At 50.5% G+C, this 27180-nt stretch overlaps 1 protein-coding gene across 5 annotated transcripts in view; it reads left to right on the forward strand.

Moving 5' to 3' along the window:
- Positions 1 to 11026: 11026 nt before the first annotated feature.
- Positions 11027 to 27180, forward strand: part of TBC1D25 (TBC1 domain family member 25) — a 28264-nt gene continuing 12110 nt past the window's right edge. Inside the window, exons 1-3 of one of the 5 annotated variants that reach the window (XM_055268981.2) lie at positions 11027 to 11342; positions 12758 to 12867; positions 16610 to 16764. In XM_055268981.2, coding sequence (XP_055124956.1) covers positions 11220 to 11342; positions 12758 to 12867; positions 16610 to 16764 — 388 coding nt within the window. In that variant the 5' untranslated portion in view covers positions 11027 to 11219. The other 4 variants (XM_055268977.2, XM_055268979.2, XM_063634409.1 and 1 more) reach the window with 4 other exon arrangements.

Raw genomic sequence — 27180 nt, forward strand, 5'->3', positions numbered from 1 at the left:
TGACCCCCTGCCAGACCCCATAACTCACCACACAGACCCTATCACTGGCCCCACAGTCCCCTTGTCTTAACTTGAGCTGCCATAACAAAATGCCACAGACTAGGCTTAAACCACAGAAATTCATTTTCTCACAGTTCTGGAGTCCAAGATCAAGGTGTCAGCAGGTTTGACTTCTCCTGAGGCCCCTGTCTATAGCTTGCAGGTGGCCACCTTCTCACTGTGTCCTCACATGGTCTCTATGAACTAGCGTCCCTGTTCCTGGTGTCTCTCTGTGTGTCCAAATTTCCTTTTTTTTTTTTTTTTTGTTTTTTGAGACAGGGCCTCACTCTGTGCCAGGCTGGAGTGCAGTGGTATGATCATGTGGTCATGGTTCACTGCAGCCTCTACCTCCCCAGCTCCAGCGATCCTCCTGCCTCAGCCTCCTGAGTAGCTGGGACTACAGGTGTGTACTACCACACATGGCTATATTTATTTTTTTTATAGCAATGGAGTCTCACTATGTTGCCCGGGCTGGTCTCAAACACCTGGGCTCAAGCGATCCTCCCACCTCAAACCTCCAAGTAACTGGGACAACAGGCACGTGCCATTATACCTAATTTTTTTTTTTTTTGAGATGGAGTTTCACTCTTGTTGCCCAGGCTGGAGTGCAATGACACGATCTTGGCTCACCACAACCTCTGCCTCCTGGGTTAAAGCAATTCTCCTGCCTCAGCCTCCCGGGTAGCTGGGATCACAGGCATGTGCCACCGTGCTCAGCTAATTTTGTATTTTTAGTAGAGACGGGGTTTCTCCATGTTGGTCACGCGAACTCCCAACCTCAGGTGATCTACCCGCTTCGGCCTCCCAAAGTGCCAGGATTACAGGTGTGAACCACTATGCCCGGCAATATTTTTTCAATTTTTTTAGAGACGGGGTCTCACTATGTTGCCCAAGCTGATCTCAAACTCCTAGGCTCAAGTGGTCCTCCCACCTCAGCCTCCCAAGTAGCTGAGACTACAGGTGTGGACTACCATGCCTAGCCCAAACTTCCTTTTATGAGGACACCATTTGACCAGCCTGGGCAACATGGTGAAACCCCATCTCTACAAAAAAATTTTGAAAATTAGCTGGGCATCATGAGGCCACAGTGGAAGGATCATCTGAGCTAGGGAGGTGTAGGCTGCAGTGAGCCATGATCATGGTGAAAGCCTGTCTTAAAAAAAAAAGGAGGTGGGGGGGTGGGCACCAGTCAGGCACGGTGGCTCATGCCTATAATCCCAGGCTGACACAAGTGGATCGCCTGAGCTCAGGAGTTCGAGACCAGCCTGGCCAACATGGTGAAACCCCATCTCTACTAAAAATACAAAAATTAGCTGTGCGTGGTGGCACATGCCTGTAATCCCAGCTACTTGGGAGGCTGAGGCAGGAGAATCACTTGAACCTGGGAAGTGGAGGTTGCAGTAAGCCAACATCATGGCACTACTGCACTCCAGCCTGGGCGACAGAGACTCTGTCCCAAAAAAAAAGTGAGGGGCACCATTCGTATTGGATGAGGCCCACTCTATGAGTCCCGTTTTAACCACCCCTTTAAAGTCCCTATCTCCAAAAATAGTCACATTCTGTGGTATTGGGGGTTAGGACTTTAACATATGAATTTGGGGAGGACATAGTTCAGTCTATAACATTCTGTTCTCTCTGGCCTCCAAGAATTCATGTCCTTGCATGCAAAATACATTCACCCCAATCCCAGCAGCCTAAAACTCTCTTTTGTTTTTTTGGAGACAGAGTCTTGCTCTGTGGCCCAGGCTGAAGCACAACGGCATGATCTCAGGTCACTGCAACCACAGGGTTTCACTATGTTGGCCTGGCTGGTCTTGAACTCCTGGCCTCAGATGATCCACCCACCTCGGCCTCCCAAAGGGTTGGGATTATAGACATAAGTCACTGTGCCATAAGCCACTCTGAAAACTCTTAATCGAGTCCAGCATTAACTTTAAGTCCCAAGTCTTACCTAAATATCATCCAAATCAAGTGTAAATGAGACTGGAGGTATGATTCATCCTGATGCAAAAATTCTTCTCTAGCTGTGAACCCGTGAAACCAGATAAATTATCTGCTTCCAAAATTCAGTGGTAGGACAAGCATAAGCTAGATAGATATTTCCATTCCAAAAAGGAGAAATCAGAAAGAAGAAAGGGATCACAGGCCAGGCGTGGTGACTCATGCATGTAATCCCAGCATTTTGGGAGGCTGAGATGGGAGGGTCACTTGAGCCCAGGTATTTGAGACCACCCTGGGCTACATGGTGAAACCCCATCTCTACAAAAAACTAAAAAATTAGCCAGGTATGGTGGTACACGCCTATAGTCCCAGCTCCTCGGGAGGCTGAGGTGGGAGGATTGATTAAGCCCAGGAGGTCGAGGCTGCAGTGAGCCCTGATCTCACCAGTGCACCCCAGACTGGGCGACAGAGCGAGACCCGTCTCAGGAGAAAAAACAGGGATCACAGGTTCCAAATAAGTTTGAAACTGAATAGGGCAAATTCTATAAGATTTTTAAGGCTTGAGAATAATCCTGTTTGGCTCTATGTTCTGTCCTCTGGGCCCACCAGATAGGGGGCCCCACTTTCCTGGTACACTGGAGAGGCGGTATCTCTCCCTGAGCCCTGGGTGGCAGCCTGAGCCACTGAAACAGAGGAGGCCTCCCTGCCCTCTGGAACTGAGGAGGAGACAGCCCCATCTTTGGGATCATTCTCCCTTTTTCTTGAAGTATAATGCATGTTCACAGCCAGAAAGCTCTGTTGTCGTGTCCTGTTGAATCCCAGAAGTCCTACAGTCTTCTTTCATTTTGTCCCATCTCTGTCCTCTTTAGTCCCAGCTGGCCGTGTTTCTGCTGGTATTACCCATCTCTATTCTTGGCTTCTGCCAAGATGGCTGATTAGGTCAGTGAGTCACACCCATGATCTCTTTGTGGCATGATTGTTTAGCCACACCCTTTGTCTTCTCACCAGAACACATTCTCAGCTTTTGCAGTGTTGGATAGGCTGAGAATTTTTTTATCTTCACATTCAAGTTCCCTTCTGCCTGACAATTTCTTTTTCAATTTCTCTCTCTCCTCTTGCATTCTACTAGAAGCAGCAAGGAGAAAAAGGCCACATAATACGCTGCTTAGAAATCTCCTTAGCTAAATCTCCCAAGTTCACCTCTCACAAGTTCTACCTTCCACAAAACACTAGAACACAATTAACCAATTCTTTGCCTTCCCTCCATTTTCCAATAACATATTCCTCATTTCCTTCTGAGGCCTCACCAGAAGCACCTTCAACATCCATATTTCTACCAGTAGCCTTCAAGATAATTGTCTTAGTCGTTTGGACTGCTCTGACAAAATACTATAAACTGGGTAGCTTATGGGCAACTGAAATTTATTTCTCACAGTTCTGGGGTCTGGGAAGTTCAAAATCAAGGTGTTGGCAAATTCATTGTCTAGTGAGGGCCTGCTTCCTCACAGATGGCTCCTTCCCTCTGTACTCTCACATGGTGGGAGGGTAGAACTCCAGTCCCTTCATCCCTTATAAGGGAATGACCTAAGGGAATGACCTAATCACCTCCCAAAGGCCCCACCTCCTAATATCATTACACTGGGGATTAGGTTTCAACATAGAAATTGGAGGTGTGGGGGACACAAATATTAAGACCATAGCAGCAACATAGGCTTTTTCTAACATGCACCTCAAAACTCTTTCAGCCTCTACCCATTACCCAGTTCCAAAGCTACTTCCACATTTTTAGGTATTTGTTATGGCAGCACCCCACTTCTCAGGACCAAAATCTGTGTCAGTTTTCTAAGACTGCCATAACAAAATGTCACAGACCTGGTGGCTTAAACGACAGAAATTTATTTCCTCAGAGTTCTGGAGGTGGAAAATCCAAGTTCAAGGTGTCAACCAGTTTAGTGTCCCGAGGCCTCTCTCCTTGGCTTGTAGATGGTCACCTTCTCACTGTGTCCTCACACAGTCTTCCCTCTGCCTGTGCATGTCGGTGTCCTAATCTCTTCTTATAGGGACACCAGCCAGATTGGATTGGGACCCACCTTCACCAACTTCATTTTAACTTAATCACCTCTTGAAAGGCCCTATTTTCAAATGCAGTCACATTCTGAAGTATTGGGGGTTAGGGCTTCAGCATGAATTTTGGGGAGATACAATTCAGTCAGTAATATCCCTCTGTGCTCACCCCACTCACTCCCCAATACTTAACCTCACAGACCTTCCATCACTCACCCCACAGACCCCCATCACATGCCCTGATTACTCAGCCCACAGATTCCCCTGCATTGCTGCCACATGGACCCCCCCAACACCCACCCTATAGACTTCCCATCACAAACCCTAAAGATCCCCCATCACTCACCCCACAGGCCCCATCGTGAACCCTACATATTCACATCATTCACCTCACAGAGCCACATTACTCATCCAACAGACTCCACCCCTGGATCATTCAGCTTATTGGCCGTTAATCACTTCACTCACTCTACAGACTCACTCATCACTGACTCTACAGAGCTCTAATCACTCACCCCACTGACACCCCATTACTAACCCCACACGTGCCTCCCACTCATCTCACAGGCCCTCCATCTCTCACACCACAAAGCCCACTCACCTTACAAGCTAGCACATCAGCACCCCTACAGACCCCCAGTCATTCCCCCTCCCCACAGATGCCCCCGTCACCCCACAGATCCTCATCAGTCATCTACAGATCCCCCATTCCTCAAAGACTTCCTTCACTCCCCCTACAGACTTGCCCCACAGCCCCCATCATTAATCCTACAGAATCCTGCCACTCGCCACTCAATACCCCATCATTCACTCCACAGGTTCCCCATCAGCCTACAGACCCTGTTACTACCCCACAGATCCCTATTACTCAGTTTATTGTCCCCTGATCATACCTTCCAGAGGCCCCATCACTAACCCCACAGACCCTAATCCTCCCCTGTGTTAGTCGGCTCTGGCTTCCATAACAAAATGCCACAGACCAGGTGGCTTAAACAACAAACTTATTTTCTCACACTTTGGGAAGTTGGACGGTCCAAGAGCAAGGTGCCATCAGGGTTGGTGTCTGGTGGGGTTTCTCTCCTTAGCTTCCAGATGGCTACCTTCTTGCTGTGTCCTCACGTGGCCCTTTCTCTGTGCACTCATGCCCAGTGTCCCTCTTTTTATAAGGATACCAGTTCTATTGAATTAGGGCCCCACCCTTATAACCTCATTTAACCTTAATTACCTCCTTAAAGGCTCTATTTCAGATATAGTGACATTACGTTGAAATATTGGGGGCTGGTTCCCCCGATATTAGGGCTTCAACATATGAATTTGGGGAGGAGGACATCATTCAGTTCATAACACTCCCCATCACTCACCCCACAGATGCCACAGCTCTCACCTCACAGAGCCCCCAACACTCCTACCACACATATTCCATCACTCAGCCTCTTGGCTTCTGATAAGCCACCTCACAGATCCCCCATCACTCTTCCCACATACCCCAACAACTCCTAAGATACCCATCACTCTCCCTACCAACACACATTCATTTGTTTCACAGATTGCCCATTATTGACCCCACAGAAACCTCATAACTCACCACACAGACCTCAACCCCATCACTCACCCCCACAGGCCCCTATCACCCCCAAAATCTTCACTCTGAAGATCCCATAACTCACCCCAGAAGCCCCTCATCAGTCACCCTAACAACTGACCCCACAGACCCACCACTCATCCTACAGATGCCCCTTTACTAACCCTATAAGCATCCCATAACTCACCTTGCAGAACCCATCACTCAACCCACAGAGTCCATCTCTCATCCCACAGACCCCTTATCACTCACACCACCATCCCATCTCTCAACTCATGGTCCTCCACCATCCACCATATACACCCCATCACTCACCCACAGATGCCATCATTCACCCCTCAGAACCCCATGACTTACCTCATAGTCCACCTATCATGAACCCACAGACTCCCATCCACCCCAGGGATCCTCCGTCACTCTCCCCACAGACCTGCTATCATTCACCCAACAGATACCCCTCACTTACTCTACAGACCCCCATCACTCATCCTGCAGTCTATCATTACCTTATAGACCCTCCGTCGTAAAACAACTGGGTACTTGAGAAGTTTTGAAGAGATGGAAAAGAATAAATAATAAAACCACAGATATCTGTAGACTGGCTTCAAGTGACCTCTGTAAGGCCAGGCGCAGTGGCTCACTCCTGTAATCCCAACACTTTGGGAGGCTGAGGTGGGCAGATCACCTGAGGGTCGGGAGTTCGAGACCAGCCTGGCCAACATGGTGAAACCCCGTCTGCACTAAAAATACAAAAAAATTAGCCAGCTGTGGTGCCAGGCACCTGTAATCCCAGCTACTTGGGAGGCTGAGGCAGGAGAATCACTTGAACCCGGGAGGCAGAAGTTGCAGTGAGCCGAGACTGCACCACTGTACTCAAGCCTGGGCAACAAGAACAAAACTCCGTCTCAAAAAAAGAAATATCAAGTGACCTGTGGACTTCAGTTCAAATCCTGGCTCTGCTTAGGCCTACAGTATATAGCTTTGGAGAAATGCCTCACTGTTAAGGTCAAAGCCCTGCATGATTTCACTCCATTCTCACCTCGTCTGCAGTCACTCACCTATCATTCACTCTACTTAAAGGCATGCTGACTTCCTTGCTCTTCCTCAAACACAGCAGGCATAGCCCCAGGTCCCGTCCATTGCACTGCCTACTCTCTGTGACACTACCCCCTTTGACCTTGAGCTTGTTTCTCCCTGGCTTTCAGTACGCTAATCTGTAGAATGCTTAGAGTAATAACACCTACCTGCTATGGTTCGAATGTTTCTCCCCTCCAAAACTCATGTTGAAACTAAATCTCTATTTTAACAGTATTAAGGAGGTGGGAAATCCGACTACGGTATTTAAGAGATGGGACCTTGAGCGGTAATTAGGATTAGATTAGATGAAGTCATAAGGGTGGGGCATTAGTGGTTTTCTAAGAGGAGAAACAGATCTGAGCTAGCAAGGTCAGCACCCTCACCATGTGATGCCCTGCTCTGCCTCGCCACTCCACAGAGAGGCCCCACCAGCAGAAGGCCCTCACCAGATGTGACTCCTTGACCATGGACTTCCCAGCCTCCAGAACTGTAAGAAATAAATTTCTTTTCTTTCTTTTTTTTTTTGGAGGGGGGGTGTTGTTGTTGTTTTTAGAGACAGGGTCTCACTCTGTCACCCAGACTAGAGTGTAGTGGCATGATCACAGCTCACTGCAGCCTCAAAGTTCTGAGCTAAGCAATCCTCCTGCCTCAGCCTCTTAAGTAGCTAGGACTACAGGCATACTGCCACGCTCAGCTAATTTTAAAATTTTTTTGTAGAGACAGGGTCTTGCTATGTTGCCGAGGCTGTTTTGAACTGGCCTCAAAGCAATCCTCCCACCTCAGCCTCTCAAATTTCTTTATAAATTACCCAGTCTTGGGTATTTGATTATAGCAACAGAAAAATGGACTAAGATACTACCTCACAGGGTTTTTATGCAGATTATAAGAATTAATTTATGTAGACTGCCTAGCATATACTTTATATTTGTTGAATGGAAGAATGAATAAACAAAAAAGAAAGTTCTCCCCAGGACCATGGCAAGGACCTCCTTTTTGATCTCCTTGCTTCCAGTATCTTTCCATCCAAGGCTCTCCCCAGGACCAAGACAGAGGCATCTGACCACATCATACCCCTGTCTAAACCTTTGCCCCAGTGTCCTCAGGATCGATTCCAAACTCCAGGCTAATAGTTTGCACATCCCACCCTATGATAAATGAAAAGCAGGCTCTTACTCCTTGTCTCCATCAGAAAATCCAGCAGTGCTATAGGTGATTTTGACTCTAAACACATGGGGCAAGAGAGACATGCCAATAATCCTTTTCTGGCTTTCAGAGAAAATCCCCATTATTTATACCTTCTAAAAATAGAGATATCTATCTAATATTAATACCAAGGCAACATGTTATCTTAAATGACACCAAAATAGAATTGCAGACTTACCTAAAAAGTTAACCTTGCCAGGCGCGGTGGCTCACGCTTGTAATCCCAGCACTTTGGGAGGCCGAGGCGGGCGGATCACGAGGTCAGGAGATCGAGACCACGGTGAAACCCCGTCTCTACTAAAAATATAAAAAAAATTAGCCGGGCGTGGTGGCGGGCGCCTGTAGTCCCAGCTACTCGGAGAGGCTGAGGCAGGAGAATGGCATGAACCCGGGAGGCGGAGCTTGCAGTGAGCCGAGATCGCGCCACTGCACTCCAGCCTGGGCGACAGAGCGAGACTCCGTCTCAAAAAAAAAAAAAAAAAGTTAACCTTGAGGGTTGCGTCCATATGACATGGACACAATAGTTGGAGCGCTAGTATCTTACAAGACTCCTTTGTTGGAAATAACATTTGTTTTTGTTTTTTGTTTACTTTTTTTTTGAGACAGAGTCTCGCTCTGTCGCGCAGGCTGGAGTGCAGTGGCGGCTCGCTGCAAGCTCCGCCTCCCAGGTTCACGCCATTCTCCTGCCTCAGCCTCCCAAGTAGCTGGGACTACAGGCGCCCGCCACCACGCCTGGCTAATTATTTTGTATTTTTAGTAGAGACGGGGTTTCACCGTGTTACCCAGGATAGTCTCCATCTCCTGACCTCGTGATCCGCCCACCTCGGCCTCCCAAAGTGCTGGGATCACAGGCGTGAGCCACTGTGCCCGGCCAGAAATAACATTTGTAAGTGCAGCCTGTATTTTGTCCAAACCACACGGATGTTGGGCAATTAAGTGGGAAGACTGCCTTTTTGCATTTTGCCACATGTAAAGTTTCTCAGAAGAGTCTAAGATATATTCAATAATTCAGCCAATATCTAGTAGACATGCACCATTTAAGAACAGGACCAACCTTAACATGTTATGAAGATTAAGTAAGACAAAAGCAAAGTTTTGTGGGCTTTTTTTTTTTTTAATCAGGTTCTCATTCTGTCACCCAGGCTGGAGTGTAGTGGTGTGATCACAGCTCCATTGCAGCCTGGACCTCCCAGGCTCAAGTAATCCTCCCACCTCAGCCTCCCGAATAGCTAGGAGCACAGGTGCGCACCATCACACCCAGCTATTTTTTTTTTTTTAATTTTGTAGGGACAGGGTCTTCCTATGTTGCCCAGGCTGGTCTCGAACTCCCCGGCTCAAGCGATCCTCCCACTTCGGCCTCCGAAAGTGCTAGGATTACAAGTGTGAGCCACTGTGCCCAACTCAGTTTATATTTTAAAAATTTTCTTCATTTATTCTTGGCTTCTTCCATTCATTGTTTTGAGAACTAACTATGTGCTCAGCACATTGCTAAGCCTTTTGCATGCTCTGCGGGGCATTCCCCATTTGCTCTTCCGGATCCATTATCCACCCTGCTCTGAGACCCCAGAAAGCTGATCTTTTACAGATGGTATCATTTGGGCCCCATTGATTGGTTCGTAGTTGAGCCTGGCCACTTCTCTTTCAATTGGTCCCTGGCAGTCAGTACCAACATTTTAGTCAGGTTTCAAAGAAATCTCTAGACCAAGCTGGACAGAGGGCTTTTCCAATGATTCAGTGATTCCCCAAGATCTGAGAATGTGAAACTTGGAAAAGGGACACAAAGACCGGGGATCATTTGAGCTGGTTCAATAATGGCAGAGCTTTAGAGATATATGCTGCTGAGCTCCCTGGGTCTGTCTCGCTTTCTGCCTTCTGAAGGCTCGATTGTTAACTTCTTCCTGGGTTTCAATTAGAAGCATTAGTGTCCTTCCTGGAGTTGAATTACCTGGAAGTTTGCCTCCTAGCTGTATAAACTTGGGAAAGTATGATTTCGTCAAGTTTCAGACAAAGGCAAACTAAAAAGCTAGAACTCCAGAGAGCATAAAAGTGTTTTTTGGGGGTAAATTACTTAATGAAGTATAACATTCATACAAGAAGTACAAAAATCACCAGTGTACAAAATCTCCATGAATTTTCACAATGCGTAAGCCATTTTCCTGTTTTTTATCTGACCTTACTAAGTCACGGTATAAATTATTATTTTTTTTTGAAACAGGGCCTTGCTCTGTGGTGCAGGTTAGGGCAGTGGTGTGATCACCGCTCACTGCAGCCTTGACTTCCTGGGCTCAGCTATCCTGCCGCTTCAGCCTCCCGAGTAGCTGGGACTGCAGGTGTGCACCACCACGTCCAGCTAATTGTTTAATTTTTTGTTACAGACGGGGTCTCGCTGTGTTGCCCAGGCTGGTCTAGAACTCCTGGGCTCAAGCGATCTGCCCGCCTCGGCCTCCCAAAGTGCTGACATTATAAGGCGTGAGCCACTGCACTCCGCTGAGTATATTTTTAAAAACACTTTAACCGAGGGCTGTGGCTCACACCTGTAATCCCAGCACTTTGAGAGGCCGAGACGGGCGGATCACTTGAGGTCTGGAGTTCGAGACTAGCCTGGGCAACATGGCTAAACCCTGTTTATACAAGTTATACAAAAATTGGCTGGGCGTGGTAGCCGCGCCCGTAGTCCCAGCTCTTGGGAGGCTGAGGCAGGAGGATCGCTTGATCATAGCTCACTTTGAGGCTACAGTGAGCTGTGATCGCGCCATTGCACTCCAACCTGGATGACAGAGTGAGACCCTGCCTAAAAAAAAAAAAAAGGATTTTTTTCCGTTCAGTGGATTCATTTGAAGCGAGGGCCACCGGTATTTGAAATAGATGACATCATCTGCCAGCAGAGGCGTGAGGCAACTTGAGGCGGGGTGTGGGGCCTGACGTCATCACGCAGCCTCTTCCTTTCCCCGCCCCCTTCTCTTGGCGAACGAGGTGTCAGTTTAACACCTCTGTGAATACGGAAGTATGCTGTCAAAACAACCAAACCACGGGGCTGGGGGAGGCGGGGCCTCAGTAGGCGTCTGCACGCTAGCTGAAATAAAACAAAATGCCCGACTTCTGGGGGCGGGGCTCCTGGCAACATCACTCTAGGCGCAGGCGCAGAGGCGACCTCCAGGCAGGGCCAGGTGGGAGGGACGGTGGGGGGGTAGGGTCGCGCGGCGCCCTCTGCGCCTGCGCCCCGGCACGAGGTGGGGCGGCGGGCGTCAGTACAGTAGAGTGTGCGCCGGGTTGGGGGGCTATTAGCCGTCACCCTGAGACGGGCGGCGGCGGGATGGCGACAGCCTCCGGGGCCTCGGACTCGTCTGGCTCCGGAGCGCCCCCGCCCGGCGTGGGAGCTCAGGCGACGGCGGCCGTTGAGGAGGAGGAGCGAGAGGTGGTGCGGGTCCGAGTCAAGGTGAGGCTGGCGGTGAGTCGGCCCAGCCGCCGAGGCATTCCAGGGGAGGGGGAGGCGGTGGCTTTCATAGGATGGAGGGCGGGACCTGAGATTTGGGACATAACCTGAGCGGCGAAGCTTGAGGGCCAAGTGATGGTGGCGAGGGGGAGGGAGGGCCTGGGAGCGTTAGCGACGTACCTTGGGGCGTGGGACTGAAAATGGAGGAACGGGGGGGGGGAGGGGGCGGGTCTATGGGATGAATGGGTGGAGCTTATAGACAAAGGGGAGGGGCTGTGGGGCTGGAAGAGGGGCCACAGTAGTTGAGGGTGGGGGCTCTGAGGAATGAGAAGGTGCTGGCTCTGGAGTCAGTCAACCCATGTGTTGAGAGTGCACTTATGTGCAAGTTCCCACTTTGATGAGCTGACAGGCTCGTGGGTGGAGACAACTAAAGAAATGAGATGCTTCGGACACTAAAATAATGGAAAAGGTTATGAAATAGGGAGTCACGTTAGCCAAGGTTGTACAGGGAAATCTCCAGAGGAGATATTGAAGGAGCAGAGACCCGAATAAAAGGAGTCAGCCATGTGCATATTAGAAGGGAAGAGTATTCTAGGCAGAAGGAATAGCAAAGGCAAAGACTAGAGGATGGGAATGAGCCTGGCATGTTCCCGTAGGTTCCTCATTGCTGGAGTGGAGAGAATGAGGGGAAGAGTGGTAGGAGGCGAATCAGCGTGCTAAGACAGAGGCAGATCGCCAAGGGCCTTTGGTGTGTATGCTGAGGAAGAACGCTGTTGCCATAGTTCCAGTAAACAACGATGGTGGCTCCGACCAACCAGTGGCACTGGCAGTGATAAGAGGGTCCACACATCACTTCAGTGTAATAGAGCTGTAAGGTAGAAGTTTGCAATTCAGAAAAAAGATGATGCCTGAGCTGGGAGTGAACCACGTGAAGAAAGTGGGAGGGACGTTCCAGACAGGGGATCAGCACAATCAGTGGCCTAGAGTCAGGATGGTTTCAAGGTAACTTCTAACAGTTTGGTACTACTAGAGTGTAAAGTTCAAAAAACCTGGTGAGAGGCTGGCTGGGGCCCCATAGGCCTGCTTGCTGGAACTCTAGGGTTGCCATTGAAGAGATTTAAGCAGGGAAGTGTTGTAGGTAGATGTGTTAGATTGGTTACAGCATCATAGAGGACTGATTTAACAGGAGCCAGACTGGACATGGTGATTCTGGCAACCATAGTTGAAGGGATATAGAAGAGGGATTGGGGGCCTGAACCCTTGCAGTAGCCTCCTCCTCACTGGACCCTGTGGTCCAGAACACCTGCCTTGATCTGGCCCCTGGCACCTCTCTGACTTTGCCTTCTACCACTCTGCACCTCACTCTTCAGCATGGTGATGAGGCCCCTGGTGGCCTACCCCATGTCTTCTCTCCCCAGAAATGTGAGAGCTTCTTGCCGCCAGAGTTCCGCTCTTTTGCTGTAGATCCCCAGATCACCTCGCTCGACGTGTTGCAGCACATCCTCATCCGAGCCTTTGATTTGAGTGGGTGAGTGGGAAGATGCCGGGGACTGGCCAGTGGGCCACCCACCTCTACAGTGGCTGTCTGGCCTTTGTTTGTTTGGTAGGGTTTTTGTTTATTTTACTACTACAAATAATCCCACAGTGAATAGCCACGTATGCATGTCTTGGAGTACAGTAGTCTACTTTTATCTGTGGTTTTGCTTTCTGCAGTTTCAGTTACCCATGGTCAACCTCAGTCTGCAAATGTTACATACAATAAGATATTTTGAGAGAGAGAGAGAGACCACATTCACATTACTTTTATTACAGTTTACAGACAGTCCCCAACTTACAATAGCTGGACTTAGGATTTTTCAACTTTACAATGATGCAAAAGCAATACGCATTTGGTAGAAACTGTACTGCAAGTGCCCAGCCATTCTGCTTTTCACTTTCAGTGTTCAGTAAATTACATGAAATATTCAACACTGTTATAAAACAGGCTCTGTGTTAGATGATTTTGCCCAACTGTAGGCTAATGTGAGTGTTCTGAGCACGTTTAAGGTAGGCTAGGCTAACCTGTGATGTTTGGTAGGTTAGGTGTGTTAAATGCATTTTCCTTTTTATTTCTTTTTTTTTTTTTTTGAGACAGAGTCTCACTGTCACCCAGGCTGCAGTGCAGTGACATCTCCCAGGTTCAAGTGATTCTCCTGTCACAGCCTCCCAAGTAGCTGGGACTACAGGCATGCACCACTATGCCCGGATATTTTTTTTTTTTTTTTGAGACAGAGTTTTGCTCTTGTCCCCCGGGCTGCGGTGCAGTGGCACAGTCTCAGCTCACTGCAACCTCCACTTCCTGGGTTCAAGTGATTCTCCTGCCTCAGCCTCCCAGGTAGCTGGGATTACAGGCACGCACCACCACGCTTGCTAATTTTTGTATTTTTAGTAGAGACAAGGTTTCACCATGTTGGTCAGGCTAGTCTTGAACACCTGACCTCAAGTTACCTGTCCACCTCGGCCTCCCAAAGTGCTAGGATTACAGGTGTGAGCCACCACACCCAGCCCCAGATAGTTTTTTTTGATCTTCTCTTTTTTTTTTTTTTTTTTTTGGAAACAGAGTCTCACTCTGTCACCCAGGTTGGAGTACAGTGGCCAGATCTTGGCTCACTGCAGCCTTTGCCTCCCGGGTTCAAGTGATTCTCATGCCTCAGCCTCCGGAGTAGCTGGGATTACAGGTGTGTACCACCACACTCAGCTAATTTTCATCACGTTGGTCAGGCTGGTCTCAAACTCCTGATCTCAAATGATCTGCCCACCTCGGCCTCCCAGAGTGTTAGGATTACAGGCGCGTGAGCCTCTGCACCCGGCCAATTTTTTGTATCTTTAGTAGAGACAGGGTTTCGCCATGTTGCCCAGGGCAGTCTCAAACTCCTGAGCTCAAGCAATCTGCCCGCCTCAGCCTCTCAAAGTGCTGGGATTACAGGCGAGCCACTGCGCCCAGCCAAATGCATTGTCAACTTACAGTATTTCCAACTTATGATGAGTTTATTGGTACATAACCCTGTCATAAGTCAAGAAGCATCTGTATTGTCATAATTGTTCTATTATTGTTAATCTCTTACTGTGCCTAATTTATCAATTAAACTTTATCATAGGTATGTGTGTATATGAAAAACAACATAGTATATATAGGGCTTGGTACTATCTGCAGTTTCAGGCATCCACTCGGGGGGGTCTTGGAATGTATCCCCTGTAGATAAAGAGGAACTACTGTATTTGGAAACATCTAGTCATGGGATAAATTCCTGGCAGTGGTATTGCCAGGTAAAAGGGTATTTGCTTTTAAAAGTTTTTTTTTTTTTTTTTTGCAACAGAGTCTCACTCTGTCGTCCAGGCTGGAGTGCAGTGGTGCAATCTCGTCTCATTGCAACCTTCACTTCCTGGGTTCAAGCAATTCTCCTGCCTCAGCCTCCTGAGTAGCTGGGACTACAGGCGTGCACCACCATGCCCGGCTAATTTTTGTATTTTTAGTAGAGACGGGGTTTCACCGTGTTGGCCAGGATGGTCTCGATCTCCTGACCTCGTGATCTACCCGCCTTGGCCTCCCAAAGTGCTGGGATTACAGGAACGAGCCACCGCGCCTGGCCTGCTTTTTAAACTTTTAATGGGTGTTTCCAAAATGCTCTCCAAACAGGTTTTATCAATTTATGATCTCAGCCAGGTGCCGTGGCTCACGCCTGTAATCCCAGCACTTTGGGAGGCCGAGGCGGGTGGATCACGAGATCAGGAGATCGAGACCATCCTGGCTAACATGGTGAAACTCCATCTCTACTAAAAATACAAAAAATTCTCCGGGCGTGGTGGCGGGCGCCTGTAGTCCCAGCTACTCGGGAGGCTGAGGCAGGAGAATGGCGTGAGCCCGGGAGGCGGAGCTTGCAGTGAGCCGAGATTGCGCCACTGCACTCCAGCCTGGGCGACAGAGCGAGATTCCATCTCAGAAAAAAACAAACAAATTTATAATCTCATCAGCAGCACATAAATGCCTGTTTCCCTCATACCCTCACAAACACTGGTTACTGTAAAACTGCAAAATTTGCCAATCTGATAGCTGAAAAGTGGTGTCTCTTGGGGGCAGATGTGATAGTCATTTTGTTGTGGTGGTGGTTTTGGAGGAATACATGCACATGGTAAGAAATTCAAACAGTACAAAATTGTTGGGTATTTAGGATGTTTCCATGGTTATGGTGAGCATCACGCAACAAAATTCTTTACATAGTTGCACAAGTATAGCTGAATAATAAATTCTTAGTTGTTATTAGACTTTCTTACATAAACATTTTTGTTGTGAAAAATAACAAACACAGATTGCTTTATTTTTTTTTATGTAGTAAGAAGGCTGCTTTCTTCCCACTTCTGTCCCTCATCTACCCCAGAGGGGACCAACTTTTTTTTTTTTGAGATGAAGTCTTGTTCTGTCGCCCAGGCTGGAGTGCAATGCCACAATCTTGGCTCACTGCAACCTCCACCTCCCAGGTTCAAGCGATTCTCCTGCCTCAGCCTCCTGAGTAGCTGGGATTACAGGCACCTGCCACCACACCCAGCTAATTTTTTTGTATTTTTAGTACAGAAGGGTTTTCACCATGTTGACCAGGCTAGTCTCTTTTTTTTTTTTTTTGAGACGGAGTCTTGCTCTGTCGCCCAGGCTGGAGTGCAGTGGCGCGATCTCGGCTCACTGCAAGCTCCGCCTCCCGGGTTCACGCCATTCTCCTGCCTCAGCCTCTCCGAGTAGCTGGGACTACAGGCGCCCACCACCACGCCCGGCTAATTTTTTGTATTTTTAGTAGAGACGGGGTTTCACCGTGGTCTCGATCTCCTGACCTCGTGATCCGCCCGCCTCGGCCTCCCAAAGTGCTGGGATTACAAGCATGAGCCATCGTGCCCGGCTGACCAGGCTAGTCTCAAACTCCTGACCTCAGGTGATCCACCCACCTCGGCCTCCCAAAGTGCGGAGATTATAGGCGTGAGCCACTGCACCCGGCCAACATTTTACCAGTTTCCAATGTGACCTCCAGATAGAAGCAGGTGTGTACCTGCTTGTATGTGTTTGTGTAACAAAGTGAGTATAAATGACCTGATCTCAGGCTGCCCATAATCCTTGGCACAGTACCTTGCACATAGTAGGAAGTTGTTTTCAACACCTTCTATATTACCCTCCTTGTTTTGGAAACTGTCCCTGAGGCCTCCAGGGCACCAGGGGCCCTGAGAGCTCCCTCGTATCCCCTGTCCAGGAAGAAGAACTTTGGCATCAGCTACCTGGGCCGGGACCGGCTAGGACAGGAAGTTTACCTCTCACTCCTATCTGACTGGGACCTCAGCACAGCCTTTGCCACTGCCTCCAAACCTTACCTGCAATTGCGTGTAGATATTCGGCCCTCGGAGGACAGTGAGTACCCAGTGCCCCCAGGAGCACTGCTCTGGAACCCCTTTACCCCATAGGGTGATGCCACCCCTCACAGTACACTCCCTCATGGTGGGATGGGTAGCAAGGTATCCTAGCTATAGATCCTGGCTCAGCCACTAGGCCTCAATTTCTTCACTTGTAAAGAGGTAACTGTATCTTAGAACCATTGTGAGGCCTTGTATCTTAGAACCATTGTGAGGGGAAATTCATATAAAATGCCTGGAACAGTGCATGAGTGCATAATGAAGGCTCAGAAAGTGTTATCTCTAATAATGATAATTATATTGTATTATACTATTATAACATATAACCGAGTAATGTATGTAATAATTAGATATAATGCAGATTTATAATGTAGTATAACGGTATAGCTTTAGCATTATGTATTTCAGTTATAATACCTAAATATAACAATGCATATTATAATAATGCTAGTTGTGTTTATTCATTCACTCATTCTGCACCCATATTTTTTTTTTTTTTGAGACGGAGTCTCGCTCTGTCGCCCAGGCTGGAGTGCAGTGGCGCAATCTCGGCTCACTGCAAGCTCCGCCTCCCAGGTTCATGCCATTCTCCTGCCTCAGCCTCTCTGAGTAGCTGGGACTACAGGCGCCCGCCACCATGCCCGGCTAATTTTTTGTATTTTTAGTAGAGACGGGGTTTCACCATGGTCTCGATCTCCTGACCTCATGATCTGCCCGCCTCGGCCTCCCAAAGTGCTGGGATTACAAGCGTGAGCCACCGCGCCCGGCCCACCCATATTCATTTGTTTGTATTCTTGCTCACTCATTCATTTGTTCCCTTGACCTCTCAGCCACTTTTTCTCTTCTCATCTTTGTTCTTCCACTCTTGCCTATTCTGGTCCCTGCGAGCACACAGATAAATTAGGACATGGTCTCAAAATTTGATTACAGACCATACATTAGATAATTGTATTGTATCAGTATTAAATTTCCTGGGTGTGTGTCTTAGTCGTTTTGTGCTACTATAACAGAATACCACAGACTGAGGAATTTGTAAAGAAGAGAAATTTATGTCTCACAGTTTTGGAGACTGGGAAGTCCAAGATCAAGGTGCTGGCAGGTTGTGTGTCTGGTGAGGGCTTTCTTGCTGTGTCCTCACATGACAGAAGAGCAGAAGAGAGTGAACCCACTCCCTCAACCTCTTTATAAGAGCCCAAATCCGCTGGGCGCGGTGGCTCATGCCTGTAATCCCAGCACTTTGGGAGGCTGAGGCAGGCAGATCACCTGAAGTCACGAGTTCGAGACCATCCTGGCCAACATGGTGAAACCCTGTCTCTACTAAAAAAATACAAAAATCAGCTGGGTGTAGTGGCACATGCCTATAATCCCAGCTACTCGGGAGGCTGAGGCATGAGAATCGCTTGAACCCGAAAAGCAGAGGTTGCAGTGAGCCAAGATCTTGCCACTGCACTCCAGCCTGGGCGACAGAGCGAGACTTCATCTCAAAAAAAAAAAAAAAAAAAAAAGTGGCTGAGCACAGTGGCTCACGCCTGTAATCCCAGCACTTTAGGAGGCCGAGGCGGGTGGATCACAAGGTCAGGAGATCGAGACCACCCTGGCTAACATGGTGAAACCCTGTCTTTACTAAAAATACAAAAAAATAGCTGGGTGTGGTGGCGGGTGCATGTAGTCCCAGCTACTCGGGAGGCTGAGGCAGGAGAATGGCATGAACCCGGGAGGCGGAGCTTGCAGTGAGCCAAGATCGCACCACTGCACTTCAGCCTGGGCAACACAGCAAGACTCCATCTCAAAAAATAAATAAAATAAAAAATTAAAAAAAGAGCCCTGATCCCATCTGTGAGAGCTCTACCCTCATGACTTAATCACCTCTTAAAGGCCCCCACCTCTTAATATGATCACATTGGTAATTAAATTGCAACACATGAATTTGGGAGGACACATTCAAACCATAGCAGTGTGGTACTGGTATCATATCTATCGAAGGAAAATATCCTTGTTCTTGGGAAAAACACAGTTAAGTATGAAGGGGTAAAATGTCATGATGTCTGCAAATAAGTTGGCAAAAATAATGTGTTTATATACAGAGAGAGTGAGATAAAGCAAATGTGGCCCAAAAAAATGTTAATAGAGGATCTAGATGAAGTATGTATGGGTGTTCAGTGTATTCTTTTAACTTTATTGTAGGTTTGAAATTGTTTTAAATAGTCGTGGAGTGGAAGATGTGGTTCCCAGCCTCAGGGAACTCACGTGCCCATTTGGGATGAGTCGAGCACTTTATTGATGTCATAATAACATATAAATAGCTAATGTGTAGTGAACACTTAGGGCCATTCTGTGCACGTAATATTTTTTCATTGAATTGTCAAAATAATCCTATAGAGTAGGGACAATCGTTTTCCCCATATTATAGATGAGGAAACTGAGGCTCAGAGAGGTGACAGGACTCGTCCCAGTTATACAGACAGTAAGTTGAAGAGCAAGATTTGAACCCAGGCAGTGGCTGAACTGGCTCCAGAGTCCTTGTTCTTAACCATTTAACTCTACAACATTTTGGACTTATTAAAATTGGCAGCTTTGCAAAAGAGAGACAGAGGAGAGAGAGAAACAAGAGTCAGAGGGAAAGATAGTGACAGAGATGGGCAGGAAACCAAACAGGAAAAGCTAGGTAGCCAGACACACAGGAACCTCTGCCACTGAGTAGCCGTGTGTGCTTGTGTCAGTCACTTAATTCCCTGGGCCTTGTTTTCCTCATCTGTAAAAGAGACACAGTAGCACTATTTCAGGAAAAAAATCAAATCTGCATGGCTACAAAATGTGGAGAAAACCCCAAGTGCATGAGAACTGGGACAAATGCCAATAAAGCAGAGAGACAGACAGAAAGACACCCAGCAGTCTGGCAGGAATACATCTTTAAAAGGTTATCTTTTTAGGCCAGGCGCCGTGGCTCACGCCTGTAATCCCAGCACTTTGGGAGGCCGAGGCGGGTGGATCACCTGAGGTCAGGAGTTCGCGACCAGCCTGGCCAAACATGGTGAAACCCTGTCTCTACTAAAAATACAGAAATTAGCCGGGTGTGGTGGTGGGCGCCTATAATCCCAGCTACTCGGGAGACTGAGGCAGGAGAATTGGTTGAGCCTGGGAGGCGGAGGTTGCAGTGATCCGAGCTCGTGCCACCGCACTCCAGCCTGAGTGACAGAACTAGACTCCATCTCAAAAAGAAAAAAAAAAAAAAAGCCCTCTGTCTTATTTACCGAATTCCTGCACAACATGGGTCTGTTTCTGAATTCCTGATTCTCTTACATTGATCTATTTATTAAATTCTAAGCCAATTCTATGTTGTTTTAATCATTGTAGTTTGTTTTCTGTTTGTTTGGTTTTGGGGTTTGGTTTTTTTTTTTTTTTTTTTTTTTGAGACAGGGTCTCATTCTGTCATCCTTGCTGGAGTGCAGTGGCCCAATCTCAGCTCACTGCAGCCTCCGCCTCCCAGGCTCAAGCAATTGTCCCATGTCAGCCTCCTGAGTAGCTGGGACTACAGGCACATGCCCCCACGCCCAGCTAATTTTTGTATTTTTTGTAGAGACAGGTTTTCGCCATGTTGCCCAGGCTGATCTTGAACTCCTGGGCTCAAGCAGTCTGCCCGCCTCAGCCTCCCAAAGTGCTCGGATTACAAGCAAGAGCCACCGCACCCAGCCTTAATCATTATAGTTTTATGATATGTTTTCATGTTTTCCTTTTTAGAAAATTTTCTTGAATATTCTTGTTCACTTACTGTTCTTTTTATTTAATAAATTAGCTTATTATTCCATTAAAATCCTGATGGGAATTTGATTGGAGTCTTATTTTTAAGAGAAACTAATCTTTCATTACCCAGTAAATACATTCTTATTAAAAATAAAAGCATTTTAAATGATGCTGAAGTCTCCTGGGAACGCTATGCCTAATCTCAATCCCCTACCCTACCGTTTTTGCCCTGAGGGAATCGGTTTGATGTGTAACCTTGCATGTCCTTTACTTATTTACACTCCCTACACACACATTTATCCACGTATGTGAGTGTATTCATATTTGTGTGTCTGTACACATAAATGGTATGTGTTTAACATAAGTGGTATTCTACACAATATGTAAGTGTCCAATATATGGAGCTATCATTAGACATATTAATGGCATTCTCATGATCATTTTCATGGCTGTGAAAGCAACAGACATGTTGGGACTGTTTGGATGGCCCAGTCCCTCTTTCTGGGAAAAAGCCAGTTTCTGTCACCTCTACAGTTGGGAGATTACAAAGCCTAGACCTTTGACCAATTTGTACTTTTCCTTTATGAATCTTTTTTTTTTTCTTTTTGAGACTCTCTTTGTCACCAAGGCTGGCATGCAGTGACGCAAATAGGGCCCACTGCAGCCTTGAGCTCAAGCTCTCCTCCTGCCTCAGGCTTTCAAGTAGTTGGGACTACAGGTGTGCACCACCATGCCCAGCTAATTTTTGTATTTTTTGTAGAGACATGGTTTTGCCATGTTGGCCAGGCTGGTCTCGAACTTCTGACCTCAAGTGATCCACCCACCTCGGCCTCTCAAAGTGTTTGGATTACAGGCGGGAGCCACCGCGCCCAGCCCCCAGCCTGCTTTCTATCATATGTACTGCAAATATTTTTCCCAGTTGATCTTTTGTTTTTTGGCTTTGCTTACGGGATGGATCTGTTTTGTCCTATCAAAATTAAACATTTGATTGCACGCCTACACAGATATCTATCTTTTTCTTTATGATTTCTGAGTTTCTCCTTTTTATCGCAGGTGGGGGGACAGAGTTTCACTCTTATTGCCCAGGCTGGAGCCCAATGGCGCGATCTCGGCTCACTACAACCTCCACCTCCTGGATTCAAGTGATTCTCCTGCCTCAGCCTCCCAAGTAGCTGAGATTACAGGCATGTGCCAATACGCCTGGCTACTTTTGTATCTTTAGTAGAGATGGAGTTTCACCATGTTGGTCAGGCTGGTATCGAACTCCTGATCTCAAGTGATCCACCTGCCTGGGCCTCCCAAAGTGGTGGGATTATAGGCGTGAGCCACTGCGCCTGGCTGAGTTTCTCCTCTTACTTTGGAACATGTTCCCCATCCATAAGCTTATACAAATATTCTATATTTTCTTCTATGCTTATTGTTTTAATTTTTACATATAAATCTTTTCTGTGTAAGCATTGTGATAAGCAGACCTAGCTTTAAAAAAACAAGATAGTCAATTATGCCAGCATCATTTTTTTAATTTAATTTTTTTTTTTTTAATTTTTTTTGCATACAAAAACAATAAACATTTTCTAAAAATACATACAAACAAAAAGATGCATATCAAACATATTAGGAAGGTTGCACATGGGAAGTCGGGGAATAGAAATGGGGGGTGGGAGTTAAAATAAATGAGAGAGGGACTTTATATGGATCAGTGATAATAACTCAATCCTCTATTTGATAAAGAAGAGGGAGAAGGAAGAGGAAGAAAAAGAAAGTGGGAGGCCGGGCGCGGTGGCTCACGCTTGTAATCCCAGCACTTTGGGAGGCCGAGGCGGGCGGATCACAAGGTCAGGAGATCGAGACCACGGTGAAACCCCGTCTCTACTAAAAATACAAAAAATTAGCCGGGCGTGGTGGCGGGCGCCTGTAGTCCCAGCTACTCGGAGAGGCTGAGGCAGGAGAATGGCGTGAACCCCGGAGGCGGAGCTTGCAGTGAGCCGAGATTGCGCCACTGCACTCCAGCCTGGGCGACACAGCGAGACTCCGTCTCAAAAAAAAAAAAAAAAAAAAAAAAAAAAGAAAAAGAAAGTGGGATAAAGGATCAGAAAGGGAGGAAAATAGAAAAAATTAGAGTATGACTCCAGGGTAGACCTGTTTTGTTGTCACTGAGTTGGTTGGTTGGTTTGTCTGTTGTATTCTTCATGTTTCGCCAAGTTGGCCAGACTGGTCTTGAACTCCTAGCCCGAAGTGATCAACCCGCCTCGCCCCCCAGAGTGCCGGGACCACAGGCGTGAGCCACCACGTCCAGCCCCCACATTGCTTCTGGCCTCCGTGGTAGACCTCCCAGACGGAGCGGCCAGGCAGAGGAGCTCCTCACTTCTACCCAGACACGGGGCGGCCGGGCAGAGGAGCTCCTCACTTCCCAGACGGGGCGGCCAGGCAGAGACGCTCCTCACTTCTTCCCAGACGATAGGTGGCCGGGCAGAGGCGCTGCTCACTTCCCAGACGATGGGTGGCCGGGCAGAGGCGCTCCTCACTTCTTCCCGGACGGGGTGGCCGGGCAGAGGCGCTCGTCACTTCCCAGACGGGGCGGCCGGGCAGAGGCGCTCCTCACTTCCCAGACGATGGGTGGCCGGGCAGAGGCACTCCTCACTTCCCAGATGGGGCAGCCGGGCAGAGGCGCTCCTCACTTTCCAGACGATGGGTGGCTGGGCAGAGGCGCTCCTCACCTCCCAGACGATGGGTGGCCGGGCAGAGGCGCTCCTCACCTCCCAGACGATGGGTGGCCGGGCAGAGGCGCTCCTCACCTCCCAGACGGGGCGGCCGGGCAGAGGCGCTCCTCACTTCTTCCCGGACGGGGCGGCCGGGCATAGGTGCTCCTCACTTCTTCCCGACAGGGCGGCCGGGCAGAGGCGCTCCTCACTTCTTCCCGGACGGGGCGGCCGGGCAGAGTCGCTCCTCACTTCTTCCCGGACGGGGCGGCCGGGCAGAGGCGCTCCTCACTTCTTCCCGGACAGGGCGGCCGGGCAGAGGCGCTCCTCACTTCTTCCCGGACGGGGCGGCCGGGCAGAGGCGCTGCTCACTTCCCAGACGATGGGTGGCCGGGCAGAGGCGCTCCTCACTTCCCAGACGGGGCGGCCGGGCAGAGGCGCTCCTCACTTCCCAGACGGGGCGGCCGGGCAGAGGCGCTCCTCACTTCCCAGACGGTGGGTGGCCGGGCAGAGGCGCTCCTCACTTCCCAGACGATGGGTGGCCGGGCAGAGGCGCTCCTCACCTCCCAGATGGGGCGGCCGGGCAGAGGCGCTCCTCACTTCTTCCCGGACGGGGCGGCCGGGCAGAGGCGCTCCTCACTTCTTCCCGGACGGGGCGCCCGGGCAGAGGCGCTCCTCACTTCTTCCCGGACGGGGCGGCCGGGCAGAGGCGCTCCTCACTTCTTCCCGGACGGGGCGGCCGGGCAGAGGCGCTCCTCACTTCTTCCCGGACGGGGCGGCCGGGCAGAGGCGCTCCTCACTTCTTCCCGGAGGGGGCGGCCGGGCAGAGGCGCTGCTCACTTCCCAGACGATGGGTGGCCGGGCAGAGGCGCTCCTCACTTCCCAGACGGGGCGGCCGGGCAGAGGCGCTCCTCACTTCCCAGACGGGGCGGCCGGGCAGAGGCGCTCCTCACTTCCCAGACGGTGGGTGGCCGGGCAGAGGCGCTCCTCACTTCCCAGACGATGGGTGGCCGGGCAGAGGCGCTCCTCACCTCCCAGATGGGGCGGCCGGGCAGAGGCGCTCCTCACTTCTTCCCGGATGGGGCGGCCGGGCAGAGGCGCTCCTCACTTCTTCCCGGACGGGGCGCCCGGGCAGAGGCGCTCCTCACTTCTTCCCGGACGGGGCGGCCGGGCAGAGGCGCTCCTCACTTCTTCCCGGACGGGGCGGCCGGGCAGAGGCGCTCCTCACTTCTTCCCGGACGGGGCGGCCGGGCAGAGGCGCTCCTCACTTCTTCCCGGACGGGGCGGCCGGGCAGAGGCGCTCCTCACTTCTTCCCGGACGGGGCGGCCGGGCAGAGGCGCTCCTCACTTCTTCCCGGACGGGGCGGCCGGGCAGAGGCGCTGCTCACTTCCCAGACGGGGCGGCCGGGCAGAGGCGCTCCTCACTTCCCAGACGGGGCGGCCGGGCAGAGGCGCTCCTCACTTCCCAGACGAGGTGGCCGGGCAGAGGCGCTCCTCACTTCCCAGACGGTGGGTGGCCGGGCAGAGGCGCTCCTCACTTCCTAGACGGTGGGTGGCCGGGCAGAGGCGCTCCTCACTTCTTCCCGGATGGGGCGGCCGGGTAGAGGCGCTCCTCACTTCTTCCCGGACGGGGCGCCCGGGCAGAGGCGCTCCTCATTTCTTCCCGGACGGGGCGGCCGGGCAGAGGCGCTCCTCACTTCTTCCCGGACGGGGCGGCCGGGCAGAGGCGCTCCTCACTTCTTCCCGGACGGGGCGGCCGGGCAGAGGCGCTCCTCACTTCTTCCCGGACGGGGCGGCCGGGCAGAGGCGCTCCTCACTTCCTCCCGGACGGGGCGGCCGGGCAGAGGCGCTCCTCACCTCCCAGACGATGGGAGGCCGGGCAGAGGCGCTCCTCACTTCCCAGACGATGGGTGGCCGGGCAGAGGCGCTCCTCACTTCCCAGACGGGGCGGCCGGGCAGAGGCGCTCCTCACTTCCCAGACGGGGTGGCCGGGCAGAGGCGCTCCTCACTTCCCAGACGATGGGTGGCCGGGCAGAGGCGCTCCTCACTTCCCAGACGATGGGTGGCCGGGCAGAGGCGCTCCTCACTTCCCAGACGATGGGTGGCCGGGCAGAGGTGCTCCTCACTTCCCAGACGGGGCGGCCGGGCAGAGGCGCTCCTCACTTCCCAGACGGTGGGTGGCCGGGCAGAGGCGCTCCTCACTTCCCAGACGGTGGGTGGCCGGGCAGAGGCGCTCCTCACTTCCCAGACGGTGGGTGGCCGGGCAGAGGCGCTCCTCACTTCCCAGACGGGGCGGCCGGGCAGAGGCGCTCCTCACTTCCCAGACGATAGGTGGCGGGGCAGAGGCGCTCCTCACTTCCCAGACGGTGGGTGGCCGGGCAGCGGCGCTCCTCACTTCCCAGACGGTGGGTGGCCGGGCAGAGGCGCTCCTCACTTCCCAGACGGTGGGTGGCCGGGCAGAGGCGCTCCTCACTTCCCAGACGGGGCGGCCGGGCAGAGGCGCTCCTCACTTCCCAGACGGGGCGGCCGGGCAGAGGCGCTCCCCACCTCCCAGATGGGGCGGCGGCCGGGCAGGGGCTGCAATCCCAGCACCCTGGTAGGCCAAGGCAGGCGGCTGGGGGGCAGAGGCTGCCGCGAGGCCAGACCACGCCACCGCACTCCAGCCCGGGCAACACCGAGCACCGGGTGAGCGAGACTCCGTCTGTAGTCCCAGTACCTCGGGAGGCTGAGGCAGGCAGAGCACTCGGCGTCAGGAGCTGGCGACCAGCGTGGCCAAGATGGCGAACGCGTGCCTGCAGCGAAAGGAGAAAAGGCAGGCAGCGGTCGCGCGCGCCGGCAGTCCCAGGCAGTCCGCAGCCCAGCAAGCGGAGTAGATTGTAGCCTGGGCCCAAGAGAGAAAGAAAGAGAGAGAGAGAGAGAGAGAGAGAGAGAGAGAGAGAGGGAGGGAGGGAGGGAGGGAGGGAGGGAGGGAGGAAGGAAGCCATTTTTTTAATTTTATTTTTTTTTTGAGACGAAGTTTTACTCATCACCCAGGCAGGAGTGCAGTTGCACAATCTCAGCTCACTGCAACCGCCGTCTCCTGGGTTCAAGCAATTCTCCTGACTCAGCCTCCCAAATAGCTGGGATTACAGGTGCCCGCCACCATGCCCAGCTAATTTTTGTATTTTTAGTAGAGATGAGGTTTTGCCATGTTGGCCAGGTTGGTGTCGAACTCATAACCTCAGGTGATCCACCCACTTCAGCCTCCCAAAGTGCTGAGATTACAGGCATGAGCCACTGCGCCTGGCCTGCCAGCATCATTTATTAAATAATCACCTTTTCTGCAGTGATTCGAAATGCCACGTTTGTCACATATTCAGTTCCCATATATACAAGCTTGGATTTATTTCTGGGCTTTCTATTGCATTCTACCAGCATGCTCTATTTGTCTACTGCTATGCTAACACCATGTTATTTTTATGACAGTGGTTTTGTGGTCAATTTTTTTTTTTTTTTGAGATGGAGTCTCGCTCTGTCGCTCAGGCTGGAGTGCAGTGGCACAATCTCGACTCACTGCAAGCTCCACCTCCCGGGTTCTCACCATTCTCCTGCCTCAGCCTCCCTAGTAGCTGGGACTACAGGCGATAAGCTTTTGCCATCCTCCCACTGTTCTTTGTCTTAGCTATTTTTTTTTTTTTTTGGAGATGAAGTCTTGCTCTGTCGCCCAGGCTGGAGTGCAGTGGCACAATCTTGGCTCACTGCAAGCTCCGCCTCCCGGGTTCACGCCATTCTCCCGCCTCAGTCTCCCGAGTAGCTGGGACTACAGGTGCTCGCCACCATGCCCTGCTAATGTTTTGTATTTTTAGTAGAGACAGGGTTTCACCATGTTAGCTAGGATGATCTCGATCTCCTGACCTCGTGATCCGCCCGCCTTGGCCTCCCAAAGTGCTGAGATTACAGGCATGAGCCACCGCGCCCGGCCTGTCTTAGCTATT

Source organism: Symphalangus syndactylus, chromosome X (assembly GCF_028878055.3).
Source record: "Symphalangus syndactylus isolate Jambi chromosome X, NHGRI_mSymSyn1-v2.1_pri, whole genome shotgun sequence".
Lineage (NCBI taxonomy): Eukaryota > Metazoa > Chordata > Mammalia > Primates > Hylobatidae > Symphalangus > Symphalangus syndactylus.